Source organism: Cervus canadensis, chromosome 9 (genome assembly GCF_019320065.1).
Source record: "Cervus canadensis isolate Bull #8, Minnesota chromosome 9, ASM1932006v1, whole genome shotgun sequence".
In the NCBI taxonomy this organism is placed as follows: Eukaryota; Metazoa; Chordata; class Mammalia; order Artiodactyla; family Cervidae; genus Cervus; species Cervus canadensis.
In genome coordinates, this window is record NC_057394.1 from 16,387,234 (window position 1) to 16,406,791 (window position 19,558).

The following is a 19,558-nucleotide window of genomic DNA, read 5'->3' on the forward strand; positions in this document are numbered from 1 at the left end:
AATTTTCCCCTAAACTCTCAAATTCCCTGGATATTCCTTGACAGAAATTGTATCACAAATATACTGAGCACAAACCAAAATGAATGTAAAGGTTCTGCAAACTGAGAGTATTCTGCGCTCTATGAGAATCTGAACCCAGAGTCCAGAAGTGTGGAAGTCCAACTTGAAATCTCTGCCTCAGGCACAGGTGTGTGCACACAGAAGGGTGCACACATCCTGACCCCACCCCCACCACTGCTGCAGATTCTCAGCAGACCTGCCATTAACCCACCATGTGTTGTTAAGACCCACTCATGAAGCTTAGTCTCTGGAGGTTTATAAGGGCACAGAGTGCTTGTTATCAGACCCCTGGTGAGATCTTGTGAAGAATGAACCTGGAGACAAACTTTAATGACAACTCCCTGTAGCAGGCTCACCTATTTTGACCTTTCAGTGAGGACAGCTACTTCCTCCTTGCCCAGTTGTGACATTTTGTAAAATAGACTGTTTTTATTCTGCAGCAAATCGTTTGGCCGACCAGTTTCTTTCCGGCTCCCTGAATCCAAAACCTGTTAACAGCAGAAAGAAACCCATTAGCACACAATGTCTCCCAGTAACATATTATAACTCAGACAATATTTCAAAAAGTGGCAGGATAGGGAAACAGAGAAAATCTATTTGGGTGGTAGGGACTGGCTGGTGTTTTAATGGTTTGATTAATTTTTTTACTCAGCAGACAAAGGCCTAACTTGACCTTTTAATATTGTAATGTTTTAGGAAAGGAATAAAATGTAAGTTTTAAACTATGACTACTGGTACTATAGCATCTTATTTTATGTTCAGGGCATTTGAGGTTGTTATCATTAGCACTTTTAGCTCTTAGACTCTGAGCTTTGAGGCAATTTATACAGATACACAGACTTGGCAAATATCTAGATTCAAGAAAATCAAACTCCATTTATCTAAAAAGTAGGTTGATGTCATACAAACCAGAGGGCAGTGCTCTGAAAAAAAATTAATTGTCAAGTTGATTTGAGAATCTGAGCAATATTTGGGAAAAAAGAAAATGCTTCCAGGATTTCTTTAGGGTCCTGAATTATGTCAGCTGCTAAGAGGAGCAGAATACCTTGTCTGAGAGGTTGAGATGCTTCTTGAAGTTGGATGTGCTTGTAGTTTATTCTTCTGAGAGAAAGGCTGACAAAAGGATCTGGTACATAAGCAGCTTTTACAAAACTGCTCTGCACAGAAGAAATCTCTAGAAATCCAGTTTTCTCTTTGGATAAGACTAAAGACACAAGTAAGACATTGAGCTCCAAATTCCAGTGATCATGGCCTATAGAGCACATGGGGCCAGCCCAACCTGAACTACCTAGGATCTGAATCTGTCTCCACAAATTATCTTTCTTTCCTTGTTTCTCTTTCTTCAGCTGCTTTCCTTTCACCCCTTTTATTGCTCATTAATAAGTCTGCTAAATGCAAACTGAAAGGGAGAGGAAGTTGTTCTTCGCTCTGCCTTTCTACTTATTAGTGACTTTGGTTAATGGTTCTGGATGGGGGAAAAGTGTCTGAAACAATTGATATAAAATGATAACAAATGATATAATTATTAAAACAGTTCTGATGTTCGGTGGTATTTAATTCTTCATTTAGGTCATATTTGGAGTAATGTATATTAAGAGAATATGCTGGATGGATTTCTCTGGTGGCTCAGTGGTAAAGGAATCTGCCTACCAATTCAGGAATCTTGTGTTCCATCCCTGGTCCAGAAAGATCACACATGCCACAGAGCAAGTAAGCCCATGTGCTGTAACTACAGAGCCTGTGGTCTAGAGCCAGGGAGCCTCAACTATTGAGCCCACACGCCTAGAGCCCATGCTCCACAGCAAGGGAAGCCATGCAATAAGAAGTTTGCAAACCACAATGAAGAGTAGCCCCCTCTTGCTGCAACTTGAGAAAAGTCTGTGCAGCAAGAAAGACCCAGGACAGCCTAAAATAAATAAATCAATCAATTATTAAAAAAAAAAAACAAAACAGAATATGCTGGAACTCTAAACAAGACACAGGTTGTTTTTTCAACATATAAGTACTACAGTTAATTTTATCCTTTGCATTTAATTGGAAACATTTGTTAAGTCTCATAAATGCCATTTTCCTGTTAATCATTTGTTTACTACTGTGAATCACTGCTAAAGGCAGCTTTCTCAAAAGAGTCCAAGAATAATTGAATTTGTTTCATCCACATAATGGGCTTCCAAGGTAACTCAGTGAGTAAAGAATCTGCCTGTAATGCAGGAGACACAAGAGACACAGTTTCGATCCCTGGGCTGGGAAGATCCCCTAGAGAAGAGCATGGCAACCTATTCCAGTATTCTTGCCTGGAAAATCATATGGACAGGGGAACCTGGTGGACTACAGTCCATGGGATCATAATGCAGTCCATGGGATTATAAAGAGTCAGAAACAACTGAGCAACTTTCACTTTCACATCTGCATAATAATTTAAATGTTTGGTGAAAGTTGCTCAGTCATGTCCGACTCTTTATGACCCCATGAGACTGTAGTCCACCAGGCTCCTCTGTCCATGGAATTCTCCACGTAAGAATACTGGAGTGGGTAGCCATCTCCTTCTACAGGGGATCTTCCTGACCCAGGGATCAAACTAGGGTCTCCTGCACTGCAGGCAGAATCTTTACCATCTGAGCCACCAGGGAAGCCCTGTAACTTGGCACGCCAATTTAGATGTCTCAAATGTGCAATTTTACTTAAGCATAGCATAACAGAACATTACTGTTCCTCCTGATGTTGAAGAAGAAAAACTTCAGTTTTAAAACATTGGTCTCCACATCCCTATGGTCAATTAGTCTATGAAATAGTACACAAGAATTTGAGAAAAGACACTTTCTATGGTAAATAGTACTGGGAAAGCTGAACACCTGAAAATATATGAAATTAGAACACTCCCTCACATCATACACAAAAATAAACTCAAAATGGCTTAAAGATCTAATATAAGACTGGGAACCATAAAACTAAATGAAAACACAAGCAAAATACTCTTTGACATAAATTGCAGCAATGTTTTCTTAGATCAGTCTCCCAAAGTAAAAGAAATAAAAGCAAAAACAAATGGAACCTAATCAAACTTAAAAGCCAAGGCTCACGTAGAAGCTATAAGAGCTGAGATGGGACACAGACTGAAAAAAGGCCAGAAATAGAATTTTACCAGCTTAGCCTTTACATTTGCTGGTTTGATCAAAGACTCCAGATATTTCAGAACAAATAAACATAAAGCAAATCCAAATTCTCGTTATATACAGAAAAATAGGTATGATTTTGGATTTTTAACATCCCTTATAAGAAAAAGCTCCTATAATCTTCCTATGTCCCCACTCTTCTCATAACCCAAATTAAACTATAAACTAAACCACATATTCAGGTTGGTATGATAACAATCCCTGAACCCCAGGATCTTGCCAGAAACCCCAACTCTGAATTGCTTATAAAGCTCTAGTAGGTTAAATGTAAAAATACATTATGTTGGATGAGTCAGTCAGTTACATCATCTCAATGAACAAGTGTTTATGAAGCCTGTTTACGTGCAGATATTCCCACTGCAAGATAATTTGATCCATTTTCACTGGCAGGATGTCATCAGTGATAAAGAAGAATGCAGGGAGAGGTGGGTGAGTGTACCGAGAGGTGGTGGTAACCAGGAGAGGATGGAGGAAAAGCCTGATAAGAAAGATGCTGGGAAATGATGACAATAGAGACAGATACCACTGAGCAATGAGCAGAGTGGGGAGGGGGAGATCTGAGAGTCAGACCTCTGCCTTTGGCCACAAGGTGATGACACAGGACAGCTGTCCAACACTGGAAGGTGGGTCCCTCATTGGTAGAATGGGTGTCTGTGATTTTCTCAGTGACTGGACAATGTGGCGAGTATTAACTCAAAATCCTGTCTTAGGTCTTGAAATAATAAATCATTCTCACTAGAGAATGATGAAGGTTAGGTCAGGGTGACCTCCACTGCGGCTCTCCCAAAGCTGCTTACTTTTGCACATAAGTGCCTCCTACATAAAGTATTTTTTCTCTCCAACTGTACTTTCTACCTCAGTGTTCAGTTATCTTTCCTCTGAAAACTTGAGTGAAATTTCTTGGAGTGTTTTTGAAGAAGCTGTTTTCTTCTCAAATGTTCTAGTTTCAGTCATGTAGGCTTATGAAAGAAAAGTTCCATTAAGGTGAAAAATGAGAATTTAAGTAAAACTCTATAGTTATGTATGAGCTGTTTTGTGCCTTTCAGGTGGGGATGTTACAACCATTTCTGGTTTTCACTTCTGTAGGAAAAATTCTAAGAAAAAGTTTGAGATGAGGGAGAAATAAAGAACATAAAACCATAAGATGGACTATAAACACAAGAGGTGGGATCTGAGTTTCTCAGCTCTGCTTTTGGTTCTACATCATTCATTTCCAGAGAATTCTCTGAGGACAGTGAAAGTGTTGACTACAGACAACAACACTGTTACAACAACTGCAGATCGTCACATGCTTCCTTTGCTCATACCACCAGGGAGAATCCGGGTGATATGAAGACTGTAGTGAGCAGAGACTGGAGGGAAGAGCTGTGCTGTTGGCTGCAGAGAAAGCAGGTCATGAGCACCCAGCTAATCCTGAAAACTACAGGAAAAACCCTCTAATGTAGAGACAGTGGTGAGTCTTAGGATAAAGAGCACTTCTAATTTGTCTGTCTTGCTCCACTGTTTTGTGGCAACAGAGAAAGTAAGCAATATTATATTAGCTGTCATTATGACTGCATCTTGTTTAATAAACTTAATATTGAGAGAACTTCTTTGTGAAATAGAATTCTAAGCCTGACATATGAATGGTGCTTAATGAACCAAAGCAGGGTAAATCCCTTTGGAGAGACAACAGATAAACAAAGCTATTAATTAACTTTCCGAACAAGCCCTTTCTCTGATTTACATACAGTGAACAAAACCATATCCATCTAATCATTTCAAGATTTTTGATAAAAGTGACAATTTGGAAAATATATAGATGTCTAAGTTTGAGATTAATCATACTCTATCTCTATGATGAAATTTTAGGCAACTATTAAGAACTGAGCTATGGAAAATTAATAAATGACATGGGGCATTTTAAGAATAAATAAAAATTCTGGTAATGAAATATTCTGTTTTGCAGAATAAAACAAATTATTAAACTGGCTCTAATGTTAACCAAATAATATTATAGCATTATACAACTGCTACTTTCTGGCAGTGGGTATTTTGTAATCTTCTCTTTATGAGATTTTCTTTTATTTTCCTATTTCTACCTTGCACATTTATTGTTTTTTTATAACAAAAATATATTTTTATGGATTATATTCAATTAAAAAATAGAATAAAAAAAGCACACATCCATCTGTCTTTGTGCAGATGTGTTCACCAGTGCAACAAAATGTAATTATTACATATTAAGCACTTGCAATGATAGGACTTTATGGTGACAACCCTGTTGGTTATGCCCTTTGTCATCATCTGTCACTTCCCCAGCTACTCCTTGAGGCTGGTCTCCTGCCCTCTGGAGCGTGAGGCTTTGAAACAGATTGACTTGTCTTTATGTCCACATTAATGCTTTCAGAACAGACCTGTTTTTCAGAAAGGAACGAGGTACAGTCATCCCTCAGTGTGGGTACAACAGTTCCAGAACACTGGAGTGAAGTGAACATGGCAGTAAAGTGAGTCATATGGATGTTCTGGTTTCCTAGTACATGCAGAAGTTATGTTTACACGACACTAGACTATTAAGTGTGCAATAGCATTATGTCTGGGAAGACCCAGAGGGATGGGATGGGGAGGGAGGTGGGAGAGGGGATCAGGATGGGGAACACATGTAAATCCATGGCTGATTCATGTCAATGTATGGCAAAAACCACTACAAATTAGCCTCCAACTAATAAAAATAAATGGAAAAAAAAACACAACATACAGAACTTAACTTAAAAACAATGCATTGTTAAAGAAATTACTAACCAACAGAGGAGACTTCAGCAAGTCACAGCAGTAGCAGTGATGTTAGAGATCACCAGAGCAACTATAATGATTGTGAAAAAGTTTGACATATAGTGAGAATTACCAAAAGGTGAGACAGAGACATAGAATGAGCAAATACTATTTGAAAAATGGCACCCAAAGACTTGCTTGATGCAGGGTTATGATAAGCCCTTAATTTGTAAAAATGCAGTATCTGGCAAGTGGAAAAAAAACAAGGTATGTCTATTTCTAAAGCAAGAAATACAAATAAGGTTCAAATTGGGGAAGGAGTACATCTAGGTTGTATATTGTCACTCTGCTTATTTAACGTATATGCAGAGTACCTCATGTGAAATGTCTGGCTGGATGAAGCTCAAGCTGGAATCAAGATTGTTGGGTGAAATATCAATAACCTTAGATATGCAGAAGACACCACCCTTATGGCAGAAATAAAAGAGGAACTAAAGAGCCTCTTGATGAAGGTGAAAGAGGAGAGTGAAAAAAGCTGGCCTAAAACTCAACTTTCAAAAAACGAAGATCATGGCATCCGGTCCCATCACTTCATGGCAGACATATGGGGAAGCAATGGAAACAGTGACAGATTTTATTTTTTTGGTGCTCCAAAATCCCTGTGGATAGTGACTGTAGCCAGGAAATTAAAAAGATGCTTGCTCCTTGGAAGATAAGCTATGACAAACCTAGACAGCGTATTAAAAAGCTGAGACATTACTTTGCTGACAAAGGTCCGTCTAGTCAAAGCTATATGGTTTTTCCAGTAGTCATGCAGGGGTATGAAAGTTGGACCAAAAAGAAGGCTGAGCACAAAAGAATTGATGCTTTCAAACTGTGGTGCTGGAGAAGACTCTTGAGAGTCCCTTGGACTGAAAGAATATTAAACCAATCATTCCTAAATGAAATCAACCCTGAATATCCATTAGAAGGACTGATGCTGAAGCTGAAGCTCCAATATTTTGGCCATCTGATTTGAAGAGCTGACTAACTGGAAAAGAATCTCATGCTGGGAAAGATTGAAGGCAGGAGGAGAAGGGGATGACAGAGGATGAGATGGTGGGATGGCATCATGGACTCAACAGACATGAGTTTGAACAAACTGGGACATAGTGAAAGACAGGTAAGCTGTGTATGCTGAACTCCATGGGGTTTCAAAGAGTCGGACATGACTCAGAGACTGGACAACAACAATTTTCAGGAAAGAGAGGAGAAACCAAGAGAAAATTACATTACTGGAGGTTCCTATCAAGTTTTATAAGGAAGGATACATTGAAAAATTAAACATAAATGAAAATAACTAAAATGGTGAGGGTCTTACCATTATCCATTGACAGTTATTGACATTGCTCAACCTGTGTGCGATGGTTAGCACAGTGCAGTGAGAAAATTTCTCAAGAATATTTTTTTGTATTAATTCATCAGTTCTAGAATCAAAGAAATTGATTTAGTTCAGTAAAGACAGGAAAAGCAGACTTAAGACTTAAAAATATCATGATACTTTTATAATATTTTTAAAAATCAATACCTTAACATATAATCTTATTCCTAAAAACTAAGTATAAAAAGTCTACTTAGAAATGTACTGTTTTCATGAAATGATGGAAATTCCCTCAAAATTGCTTGAAACTATAATGAGCTGAATTTAGGAATCTAGCTCTCTCAGGATGCCCCATAACAACATTAACCCCAGATAACATGTCTTGGTTTTTCCTTTGTTTTCTGGAATTAATGTTATCAAGAAATATCCATGGGGCCAAGAGAACACTTAGAAACATTTCTAAGCATCACTAAATGTTTTCCATTTACCACATTTAGAAGTCAGATTCAAGGTTTCCTGGGTCTCAGCTCCATACCTTGGATCTACATTTGATGTGGCTTTGTCAATAATCAATATCTGATTTTTCTTGAGAATAGCCCTGGCAAGGCACACCAGTTGTCTCTGTCCAACACTCAAGTTCAATCCAGATTCTGCTAATTCAGTATTCATTTTACCAGGAAGATTTTCAATGGTATCTTTAAGTTGCACCTGTGGATACAGAAAGAATGACATTTCCTAAGCAAACTGTTACTGAAGTGGACAAGTCTCTTATACATTAGAGCTTTGATGTCCTCAGGAATTCTTACATATCTTACATGTACAGCCAGGTGATGGGGAGAGCTCTTTCTAAAGAGTGTTCACTGAGAAAGATAGTGGAGTCAAGTCAGGACAGAAAGATCTCAATGTACCCCATTCCTGCCAAAGGACATCTTCCAGAAACCCTACCTAGGGATTAGTTAAGGAAGTCTCTCAAAAAATGAAGCTGTTTCTCCCAATGTGGTTTAAATGGAAAAGTTAAAACAATCTTTATAATTAAGTCAAGTTTCCCAAAGTTCATTTTGCATAGGAGTTGGTACACTAAAGAAAAACTTCAAAAATTTTTACAGTAAGTCTTTTTCTCTGAAGACATAATCTTGCCAAAATTTTACCATTTGGTGAAGTTTAAAATACACAAATTCAAACAATGGCCAACTGCACCTTACACATTAGTAATCCTGGAACTTGCTTTGGTGATGGTTCTTTCCCAAGTTTAATTCTATAAATAGTGGACCAATCAAGTGCATTTTCCTCAGTGTCATAAATGTCTTGCAGTGAATGAAAACTCATGAAAAGTAAGACACAACACCTTATTTCCCCCAAAATATGGATATAGATGATATTTGTATTAATCTATCTTTGTAAAAATGTACTCAAAAGTTTAGAAAAAGACATTTAACTGAGATAATCTGAAACAAACTTTTAACAAAGATAATCTAAAAGTACATTTGGTGGTAGGGATCAGTTCAATAAATACTTATTTTGGAAAAGTATTATAGAGCAAGAACAAAACTCAGGCTATACTTGAAAATGAAGAACAAAAAAGAAATAAACTTCAAATTAAGAGACCAACAGACTGATGAGTGATGGCTGATACGTTGTCTGACACATTATAATGTCAGATAACAACACACCAAGGGTGAGTGAGCAGTGTTTTCATTCTTTCATTTTTCAGGTATCCTAAATGCCAGAGGACATTTATACTTGTGAACCTGAATTGTGTTCCTGATGGAGTCCAATCCCATGAAAGGGGAATTCTGAGTTAGGATTAAATATGGCATTAGTAGGTAGTGTTAGCATGAAAAGTACACAAAATCTAAAGGGTAAGATTTGGATTGTGGTGCAAGTGGTTGGATGTGCTTAAGACTGACATCCTGACTCACACTTGCCTCTGACTTGGATGACATCTTGTCACTAATTTTATTTTATATTTCTTCGAGTTTGTCCATATCTGCTTCATGAGGAAAAAGGGTTGTGAGGGGAAATATTTTTCAAAAAATATTATTTCCTGTGACTCTGTCTTCATTTATAAATCAGGGATGGTTATGAGAATATATGAATATGAAGGCCTTCTGTAATGTAATGATAAAATCAAGTTATAATTATTAAAATGGGAAAGAAGGACAACAGAAGCAGAGACAATAATAATTAGGAGTTATGGCTAGAGAATCTGAAAACATACTAGATAATAGTATAATGTTACTATTAAATTTACTGATTGAGATAACTGTGTTAGAACATATAAGGGAATGTCCTTGTTCTTTCAAGGTGTACATTTATGTATTTAAAGTTGAAATCCAATTTTTAATAAACATTTCTACAACTTATAAATATTTCAGCCAAATATAGATTATAGAAGAGATGGAGAAAATACAGGAAGACACTAACACCTGATGAATCCAGTGAAGATGTGTATGTGTTCATCATACTATTCCTTCCATGTTCCTGTGATTTGAAAATTTTAAAACAATAAATTAGAGGCTTGGGACTTCCCTGGTGGTTCAGTGGATAAGAATCTATCTACCTGCCAATGTAGAAGACATGGGTTTCATCCCTGGTCCATGAAGATCCCACATGGCAAGGAAGAGAAGCCTGGCAGGCTACAGTCTGTGGAGTTGCAAAGAGTCAGACATGACTGCACGAATCTCTGTCTTCTGTCTCTTCACATTCCAACTCTATAATATACTTTTATAAACACTTTACTATGAAACTTCCTCATTTTATTGGTCTGATCTCATTCACATCTTTCAGTTAATAATGAAAAATGAATCTTGTCTCCACTTAATAGATGTTCCCTAAGACCAGAGGAATAATATGAACACTGGAGAGTAATTAGGGTAATTATATCACTAGATCACTAGTAGAATTTGATCCCACAGCTTTAACATCTAATTTAGTGTTCTGCTAAGGATGAGATAATGTGTTGTCGTTCAGGGTTTTAAGGAAAAAGCTAAAATGGAAACATCACATTATGTTGTTGGTTTTCATCATCATCAATTAACAAACATTTTAAGTGCACACATGTCATCAATGTTCCTGTAGGAGGTAAACAAAGTCCATTAAACTGTTAAGCTCCTCTTAATTACCCATGATGCTCTAAATGTACACTTTTACACACATGGATACTGATGTTAACAAGTTAATAACATTTAATATTAATAAATTACCTCTTCTAAGGCATTCCACAGTTCCTCATCTGTATGTTCATTTAAAGGATCCAGATTGTTCCTCATTGTTCCAGTGAATAAAACAGGTTCCTAAATATCCCAAAATAGTGAATGTTATTACCTTAACCTCTTTTCATTATATCCCAATGCTTATAGAACAGAATTAAAATATAAAAATTCACTGTAATTATTTATAATAAAGTTGCAAATGTATCTTTAGAAAACATTATCTATAATGTTTTCTATATCTATAATTTTCCATGTACAAAGTGTGCGACAAAATATCCTCCAGACTATTGAAAATTAACGGAAGAAGAAAGTGTTGAAGAAGTTTTATATCTTAAGAAAAAACCTGAAGAAGAGAAAGGAGGATTTGATTTTTTAAAAAAATGCCTTCCTGGGAATATTGGCTTAAGCACACACATGCAAACTGAGGATATAATTACTCGAGAAACTTTACATCAAGATCTACATAAATTAATTGTCAATCACAGTGTGACTGGGAATTATCAATAGGATGATTAGTTGAGGTTTGTGCCTCAAAGCAAAACCATTAAATATTTACACACCGGCACTGAAGAATAAATAAGGCTCTTTTCTCCACTGGTCAGTCTTCTAGGATATGGAATCTCTCCATTTGTGTGAAAGGAACATCCCCACACATACAAAGAGAAGTCAGCTCCTAGGGTCTGCAGTACTTCTGTCTATGGAGAGATCTCCTTGGATTCTGCATCAACCTGATCCCCACGTTCTCTCACCTGTGCGTCAGGATGACCTGCCTCACAGAACCTCGTTACTAACTGCAAGGTCAGGATGACCTGAAACCCATTATGACCTGGGTCATAATAAAATTATTTGAATAACTTTTTCCCGTTCTACTTTTGGAGGAGCCACAAGTAAATTACCCTAGAAATATATGCATCCTTCCAAGTTTCAAGAGAGAATCTTGTACATAAGCTCATGTAGACCATTTACATTTTCTTCTGGAAGGCTCTAGTAAGCCAGGTCACAGAATATGAGCAGAGGAGAAGAGCCCAATTGGCTCCTTTCAGTGAAGGGGGCAGAACAAGGGGATGCACACGTGAGGGAACAAGAGGAGACCTGACTCTTCCACAGGTGTCCAGAACTGCTCGGAATCACCAGCCTCAAAACCCTGCCTGGTCTTGGGGCTGACTTTCCTCCTCACTTCATGAAAGCCTGAGAAGAAAGATGAAGAAGACAGACACTTATTTTCCTTAGTCATGAATAAGAATGACACTCAGACAGCCTCCTGTATCTTCTTTCAATATTGTCTCTGTTTTAAGTCTGGTGAGAGACAAATGAATGCAGAAGACTCAGGGTGTGCCACCAAAAAATGTGTATCCCTAAACAAAATCCAAAATTAAAAAGACATTATAAAAGGAGCTTTATTTGTACAAAGTTAATTAAGTGGCCAATATGTCTCCAGAGCACTGAAATAATTGGTCATACATTTCAAAATGATTACTGAATTAAGTGAAAAATCTGAGACCCAAATTTAAGGTCTCCCTTAAAACTACTGAATTTAAGAACAAAGACTAAACTACAATCTGTGCAATGGTAAGAGTTCCTTGTTAGAGGAATAACCATCATTCTACTTCAGATTTTCATAAAACTTTTTTACTCTTTGTAATTATCAACCCTAAGATTCCAACATGCGGGCAATTTCTCCTCCTTTAGCTGTTTCCATGATGTTAAAACAGATGATGTGGCCAGGCAAGGGGAGGCTGCTCCCCAATATTCCTCTTTTCTCCATCTTCACTTCATTTTCCAGATCCTTTCAGATAAGCAGCTGCTCCCTGAATATAATCTCAGTCACTCTTCTTTCTGGGAAACATACTTAAGTACTTCAGATCCTCAGCACAAACGATGAACATATTTCAGCTCCCTGTTCTGTTCAAGGAAATTACTTAGGGAGAGCTTTCCTTTTTGCTTATTTCTGAAATTTTGAACACAAATGGAGGAGTACCTTCTTAGAAACACAGTATTCGTCTTTGAAAATTCCCCCCAGGACTGATGGTCTATCCGTGACTCCCCTGTCTCTGGTTCCTACCCAGGTCCTTGCTGCTATCCCATCTCCCCCAGTTCTGATCTGTTCATGTGGGGTCAACAGGATGGTGGGATGAGCCTGGGAGAGAGAGAGAAAGGACCCCAGAAGCTCGCTGCTGCTCCAAGGATCACAGGGAGCAGGCAGCCAGAGAAGCTGATGCGAGTTTATTATTTGAGTGGCTCACTCGAGTGGGGCAACTCAAAGAAACAGCACTGGGCTCCCCTTCTGCAGAGTCTGCTCTCAGCTTCCCAGGTTCCCCAAATTAGGGTGCTGAGACACAAGCATCACTGCTTCCTACTCATTTGGAGGGAAGAGAGATTTAAGTTTTCTGCACTTAGACAAGTTAACTTCAAGTAACCAAACCAACAGACTTTCTTCACCTCTGAGCCAGCAAGACATTGTAAAGACAAAGAGCTCTTGGTTGGGAAAAGATAAGATTTTGAGTATGTTCTCCTGATACTTATTAGCCCAAGACACATAAATAAATAAACTCATTTCAAAACTGATGCTCTCCAAATAAATGACAGGGCAGTAGAAGTAGTATTTTCTGGCTTTGCTCCATATGTATTCACTTTTGTTATGGTTTGGGGAACCCTTTTGAGTGTGATGGTAGGAAAAATTCAGGAAAATATCTGATAAGAACATCATTCAGTTCAACTAACATTTATTGAAAAAAATAAATTTGGAGTCAGACAATTCTCAGTTTTGATTTTACTGCTCATTAGTTATTAGACTCAGGATAAATTATTAACATTCCCAAGACTTACTGGAAACTGGGGTTAGCCTTGTAGGGCTACTCTGAGAATCTGGAGTAACAGTGAAGCTCCTGGTGTGATGCTAACATGAACCAGGAGCCCAGCCCAAGAAGGGGACACTGAGGGGCAGTGTTTGTCAAACTGCAGATGTAACCAGTGGATCATGAAATCAATTTTGTGCCTCGTGACCATCATTTTGTCATTTACATGAACTAGAATAGAACTGGTATCACAGAAAATATCAGAGCACAGAGTAAAAGGAATGCTACTGTGACATTTTTGTTCCTGTGTGTGTGTGTGTGTGTGTGTGTGTGTGTGTGTATGCACATGTAGGCATATCAATCATGATACAAATCAGTTGTACATGGACCACACTCAACAGCCACTTGAAGTCACAAGCAGAGTAACTTGCTGCCCAGGCTGTGGAGCTGGGAATCTCTTTAAATTTGAATCCTGTTAGTATATTTTGGAGATTAATACCTTGTTGGTAGAAACATTTGCAAATATTTTCTTCCATTCCATAGACTGTCTTTACAGTTTTATTTATGGTTTCCTTTGTACTGCAAATTTTTTTAAGTTCAACTAGGTCCCTTTCATTTTTGCTTTTGTTTCCATGACTTTAGGGGACAGATCCAATAACATATTGCTGTACTTAATGTCAAAGAGTATTCAATGCTTTCCTCTAGGATTTTGTCTTACAGATCTTAAGGTCTTTAATTTATTTTGACTTTATTTTTGTCAATGGTATTAGAGAATGTTCTAATTTCATTATTTTACATATAGTTTTCCAGATTTCCCAGCACTATTTATTGAAGAGACTGTCTTTTATCCATTACATATCTTACATCTTTTGTCTTTGATTAATTGACCATAAGTGCATGGGTTTCTATTTGGGTTTTTTATCATGTTCCATTAATCTATGTGTGTGGTTTCTGTGACAGTAACATAATTTTTCATTACTGTGTCTCTGTAGTATAGCCTGAAATCAAGGGCTGTGATTCCTTCAGCTGTGTTCTTCTTTCTCAAGATGGTTTTGGCTATTTGAGGTCTTTCTTGTTTCTATATAAAGTTTAAAAAAATGGTTTTTTTTTTTTTGTTCTAGTCCTGTGAAAAATGGCATTGGTAATTTGATAGAGATTGCACTGAATCTGTGGAGAAGGCAATGGCACCCCACTCCAGTACTCTTGCCTGGAAAGTCCCATTGACAGAGGAGCCTGGTAGGCTACAGTCCATGGGGTTTCAAAGAGTCGGGCACAACTGAGAGACTTCACTTTCACTTTTCACTTTCATGCACTGGAGAAGGAAATGGCAGCCCACTCCAGTATTCTTGCCTGGAGAATCCCAGGGATGGGAGCCTGGTGGGCTGCCGTCTATGGGGTCACACAGAGCTGGACACGACTGACGTGACTTAGCAGCAGCAGCAGCACTGAATCTGTAAATTGCCTTGGATAGTACAGTCATTTTTAACAATATTGATTCTTTCAATCTAAGAACACAGTATATCTTTTCATCTGTATTGTCTTTAATTTCTTTCATCAGCATCTTATAGTTTTTGGACTACAGGTCTTTTGCCTTCTTAGGTAGGTTTATTCCTAGTTATTCCTAGCATTGTTTTTTCATGAAGGCCAATGAGATTGTTTCCCTAATTTCTCTTTCTGATACTTTGTTTTTAGTCTATATAAATGCAAGAGACTTCTGTATATACAACAGCTTATATAGCTCAATATCAAAGACACAGACCCAATCAAAATATGGGCCAAAGACCTAAATAGACATTTCTCCAAAGAAAAATACAGATGGTCAAAAGGCATATGAAAAAAATACTCAACATCACTAATTATTAGAGAAATGCAGATCAAAAATACAATGAGGTATGACTTCACACTGGTCAGAATGGCCATCATTAAAAAGTCAACAAATAATAAATGCTGGAGAGGGTGTGAAAAAAAGGGTACCTTCCTACAGTTTTGGTGGGAATGTAAACTGGTGCAGCTATTATAGAAAACAAATGTGGAGGTTCCTTAAAAAGCAGAAAAAGGGTTCCCATATGATCCAACAACTCCATTCCTCAGCATATATCTGGAAAAGACAAAAGCCCTTATTCAAAAAGATACCTGCACCCGAATGTTCACAGCAGAACTGCTTAACGAGAGCCAAGACAAGTCCATAGACAGATGAATGGATAAAGAAGATGTGGAGACACATGCACACACACACAATGGAATATTATCAACCATAAAAAAGAATGAAATAATGCCACTCACAGCAACAAGGATTGGGACCCAGAGGTTGTCAGACTAAGTGAATCAGTCAGACAGAGAAAGACAAACATCATATGAGATCACTTATATATGGAATCTTAAAAAATGATAGAAATGAACTTATTTACAACCCAGAAATAGACTCACAGACATAAAAAACAAATAGTGGCTACCAAAGAGAAAAGAGATAAGGAGGTATAAGTTAGAAATCTGGTAGTAATAGATACACACTACTATATACAAGATAAAAAGGATCTATTTATAAACCAGGGAACTCTATGTAATATCCTAGATAACCTATGGTCAAAGGATCTGAAATAAATAAATAAATAAATAAATATATATATATATATATATAAATATATAATGTATATATAAATATTTATATAAAATTTTATATATAAAAATGTATATAACTGAACCTCTTTGCTATACTATTGAAACAATGTGAATCAACTATGCTTCAATTTAAAAAAATAGACACACAGAAATTGAATCCTGACAATGTCCCTTACTTAATAAGTGGGATAAGCTCCCTGTGACTCAGTTTTTAAAGCTGTTAGGTAAGGATAACACAAGAATTGTGAGGATTAAGCAGGAAATGGTAGGATAAGTGGCTAAGATGTGTTAGTTATTCCAGAAACGTTAGGAATTATCAATACTCATGTAACTTTCCAGGGATTGTAACAAGCACTAGAGTGACAGACATGAGAAATATAGGCTCTGTCCTCAAGGAAAGGAAAGAGTGTGGGGCAGGCTGAGAAAGCTAGAGGTTTTGGTGTATAAGTAAGTAAGTACCAGTATGTACAAGGTGACAGTCAGGAAAGAAACTGGTGGGAAGGGAGCCAGAAATCAAAGTACAAAAAAATGCTAGTCTGTCTTCTTGCTTTTGGTGAAAAATGTTAGATACATTTCTCTGTTACACTTTTCCCCAAAATTGCTATTGTTTCTTTTGTTTTTATTTTTTTGCTTTACTATTTATAACAACAACTTAGTTATATTGTAACAATAAGTATAAAGAAAATCACCAAGGACTATGAACACATAAGCAGAAATTAAAGAGTAAAGTCACTCCAGAAGGTGTTAGTCTTTTTACTTAAGCAGAAATAATACCCAAAGGCCTGTGCCCCGATCCTTAAGAATAAGAATAATTCTTATTGACTGAGCTTTCCTAAGAACCAGACATGGGCACAAACATTTTCTCACCCAGTTACATCTTCAGAGCAAATCTGTGACAATGATTACCAGACCCAGTTTAAGGACAAGGGCACTGAAGTTTGGAAGCTGAGTGATGTCCTCAAGGCCCCACAGTTTTATGAAGCAGAGCAGGAATAAAACTATGGGTCTAAATTCCATATATATGCATTACTATACTATATTGATCTTCATCTTTCTGGCTTACTTCACTCTGTATAATGGGTTCCAGTTTCATCCATCTCATTAGAACTGACTCAAATGAATTCTTTTTAATGGCTGAGTAATAGTCCATGGTGTATATGTACCACAGCTTCCTTATCCATTCATCTGCTGATGGACATCTAGGTTGCTTCCGTGTCCTGGCTATTATAAACAGTGCTGCAATGAACATTGGGTTGCATGTGTCTCTTTCAGATGTAGTTTCCTCGGTGTAAATCCATGGCTGATTCATGTCAATGTATGGCAAAAACCACTACAATATTGTAAAGTAATTAGCCTCCAACTAATAAAAATAAATGGAAAAAAAAAGAAAAAAAAGAAAAAAGAAAACAAAAACAAGAAAAAAAAAAGAATTTCAGATGTAGGATGTTCTAAAAACAAAACAAAACAAAACAAAAAAACAAACTATGGGTCACGTTGACACTTAATCTACATTCTTAAACATTCTATCCCTGTCTGCCTCCTGAGTGGTTTCCTGGGACCGTTTACACATTGCAGGTTCTATCCAGGTTCTCTCTCTTTGATCAACCAATATTGCACCTTGGAGACAAAGGCAAATAAAGTGGAATCTACATAGATACAAAGCTTAGTACTATTTTATAAGCACACCGTCTGGAATGTGTACATATAGCATATTCAAAGGTAGGGTGGAAACCAACAGGATAGAACCAAAACATGTTGATGCAAAGGTTTGCTGGGTCTTTGCTCAGATGTACTTCCAAACATTATCATCAGAGCCAAGAATAATCTAATGTTATTTATTTATAGAGTTATGTTATGTACACAAGCATACAACCTTTTCCTATTGAGAAGCATTAAACATAATGTAAGCCATGTTTCTAAAGCCTTGCATTCAGCGACTTTACAGACATGCCCTTTATTTCTGTTAACTAATCTCACTTGGCCATTTCAGAGATGAGTGCCATCGAAACATAAAACTTGGGAATCTAAACTCATTTATTTTCTACCATAACCACAAGTCATAGATCTGGCAGCCAGAGGAAATTTTTAAATATGGGAACTGAATGTGCTAAAAATTTCTTCCCATTTTTCCTGAATGGGACACCTTCAAATAAAAATTGTTTGAATTGTAGTAAAATGCACATAAAATTTACTAGCTTAACCACCTTTAAGTGTATAGTTCCGTGGTATTAAATACATTCACACTGTTGTACAACCATCACCACCTTCCAGTCACAGATCTCCTTTCATCTTGCAGAACTGAAACTCTGTACCCATTAAACAACAATTCCCCCCTCTCAGCATCTCCTGGCACCCACCATTCTACATCCTGTATCCATGAATTTAGTACTCTAGGTACCTCCTATTAGTAGAATCATACAGTATTCATCCTTTGTGACTGGTTTATTCCACTTAGTTTAATTTCCTCAAGGTTCATCTGTGTTGTAGCATGTGTGAGAATTTTCTTATTTTTTAAGGCTGAATAATATTCCACTATATGTATACGTACCACACTTTATTGATTCATCTGTCAGTGGAGTCTTGGGTGCCTCCACCTTTTTGCTGTTGAGGATAATGCTGTTATAACATGCATGTAAATGTATCTCTTTAAGACCTTTCTTCCAGTTCTTTTGGGTTTATACTCTAAAGTAGAATTGCTAGGTCACATGACAATTCTATCTTTAACTTTTCTGAGCAAACACCAACTTGATTTCCATTGTGGCTGCACTATCTTACATCCCTACAAGCAGTGAATAAGGTTTCTAATTTCTCTACATCCTTGCCAACACTTGCCATTCTCTTTCTCTCTTTTCTTTGACAGCAGACATATTAAGGGTTGTGAGGTGACATTTTGCTATTGTCTGAAAAGACTATCTTGGTTTCAAAAGTACCTAGAGTAATTCCAGGTATTTTAGAGGCCCTGGGTAGGTAGCAACAGCTATACCCAAGCTCACGTTCTCCTTCCGTTTGGGTGCCATGTTCTATATGCTTTCTAATAAACAGGTATTTCAGGACATATTACAGCCACATTTCAGGAAGCACAATTGCCTGGCTCATTTTATCTCATCTCCTCTCTGTTTTTCATCTCAAGAGGATATTTTTCTGAGCTTCCTTTGATGGGCAGATGATTATTGAGTATATCAAGAAAAAATCAAATTCTATTTTAAGAAATCAGTAAGTCTTTCAAAGCACAGGGCTGGATGGAAGATGAAGACACAGGATCTAGGTTGTCCTTGGCTATATACCTGGAGGATAGTAATTTCTCAGTAAATATTCATGGAATTATGTTGAGTGAATTAACCACAAGGAATCAGAGGAGTATCTACTGTGCATATAAACCAGTCTCCAAAACACACCCTGAAAGTTGTACTTCTTTAAGATACAGAAGAAAATAAAACAGAATCAGAGTCCATGATAAGATGGCCAATTCAATGCCCAACCATCACAGCAGTCACAACTGGGTCTATGTGAAGCACTTCACACTTAGTGACCTATTTTGTCCTCACAACAGCTCAACGGTTTGGTACTGCTAGTTACCTTGTAAGAGAA

At 37.3% G+C, this 19,558-nt stretch overlaps 1 protein-coding gene across 1 annotated transcript in view; it reads right to left on the reverse strand.

Annotated features, from left to right (window-relative positions):
• Positions 1–416: 416 nt before the first annotated feature.
• Positions 417–19,558, reverse strand: part of LOC122447238 (ATP-binding cassette sub-family C member 4-like) — a 146,828-nt gene continuing 127,686 nt past the window's right edge. The window contains exons 27-30 of the mRNA XM_043477774.1: positions 10,548–10,637; positions 7,880–8,052; positions 7,345–7,450; positions 417–548 (exon numbers count right to left, since the gene is read on the reverse strand). Of these exons, the coding sequence (XP_043333709.1) occupies positions 417–548; positions 7,345–7,450; positions 7,880–8,052; positions 10,548–10,637 (501 nt within the window). The remainder of the gene's footprint in view (positions 549–7,344; positions 7,451–7,879; positions 8,053–10,547; positions 10,638–19,558) is intronic.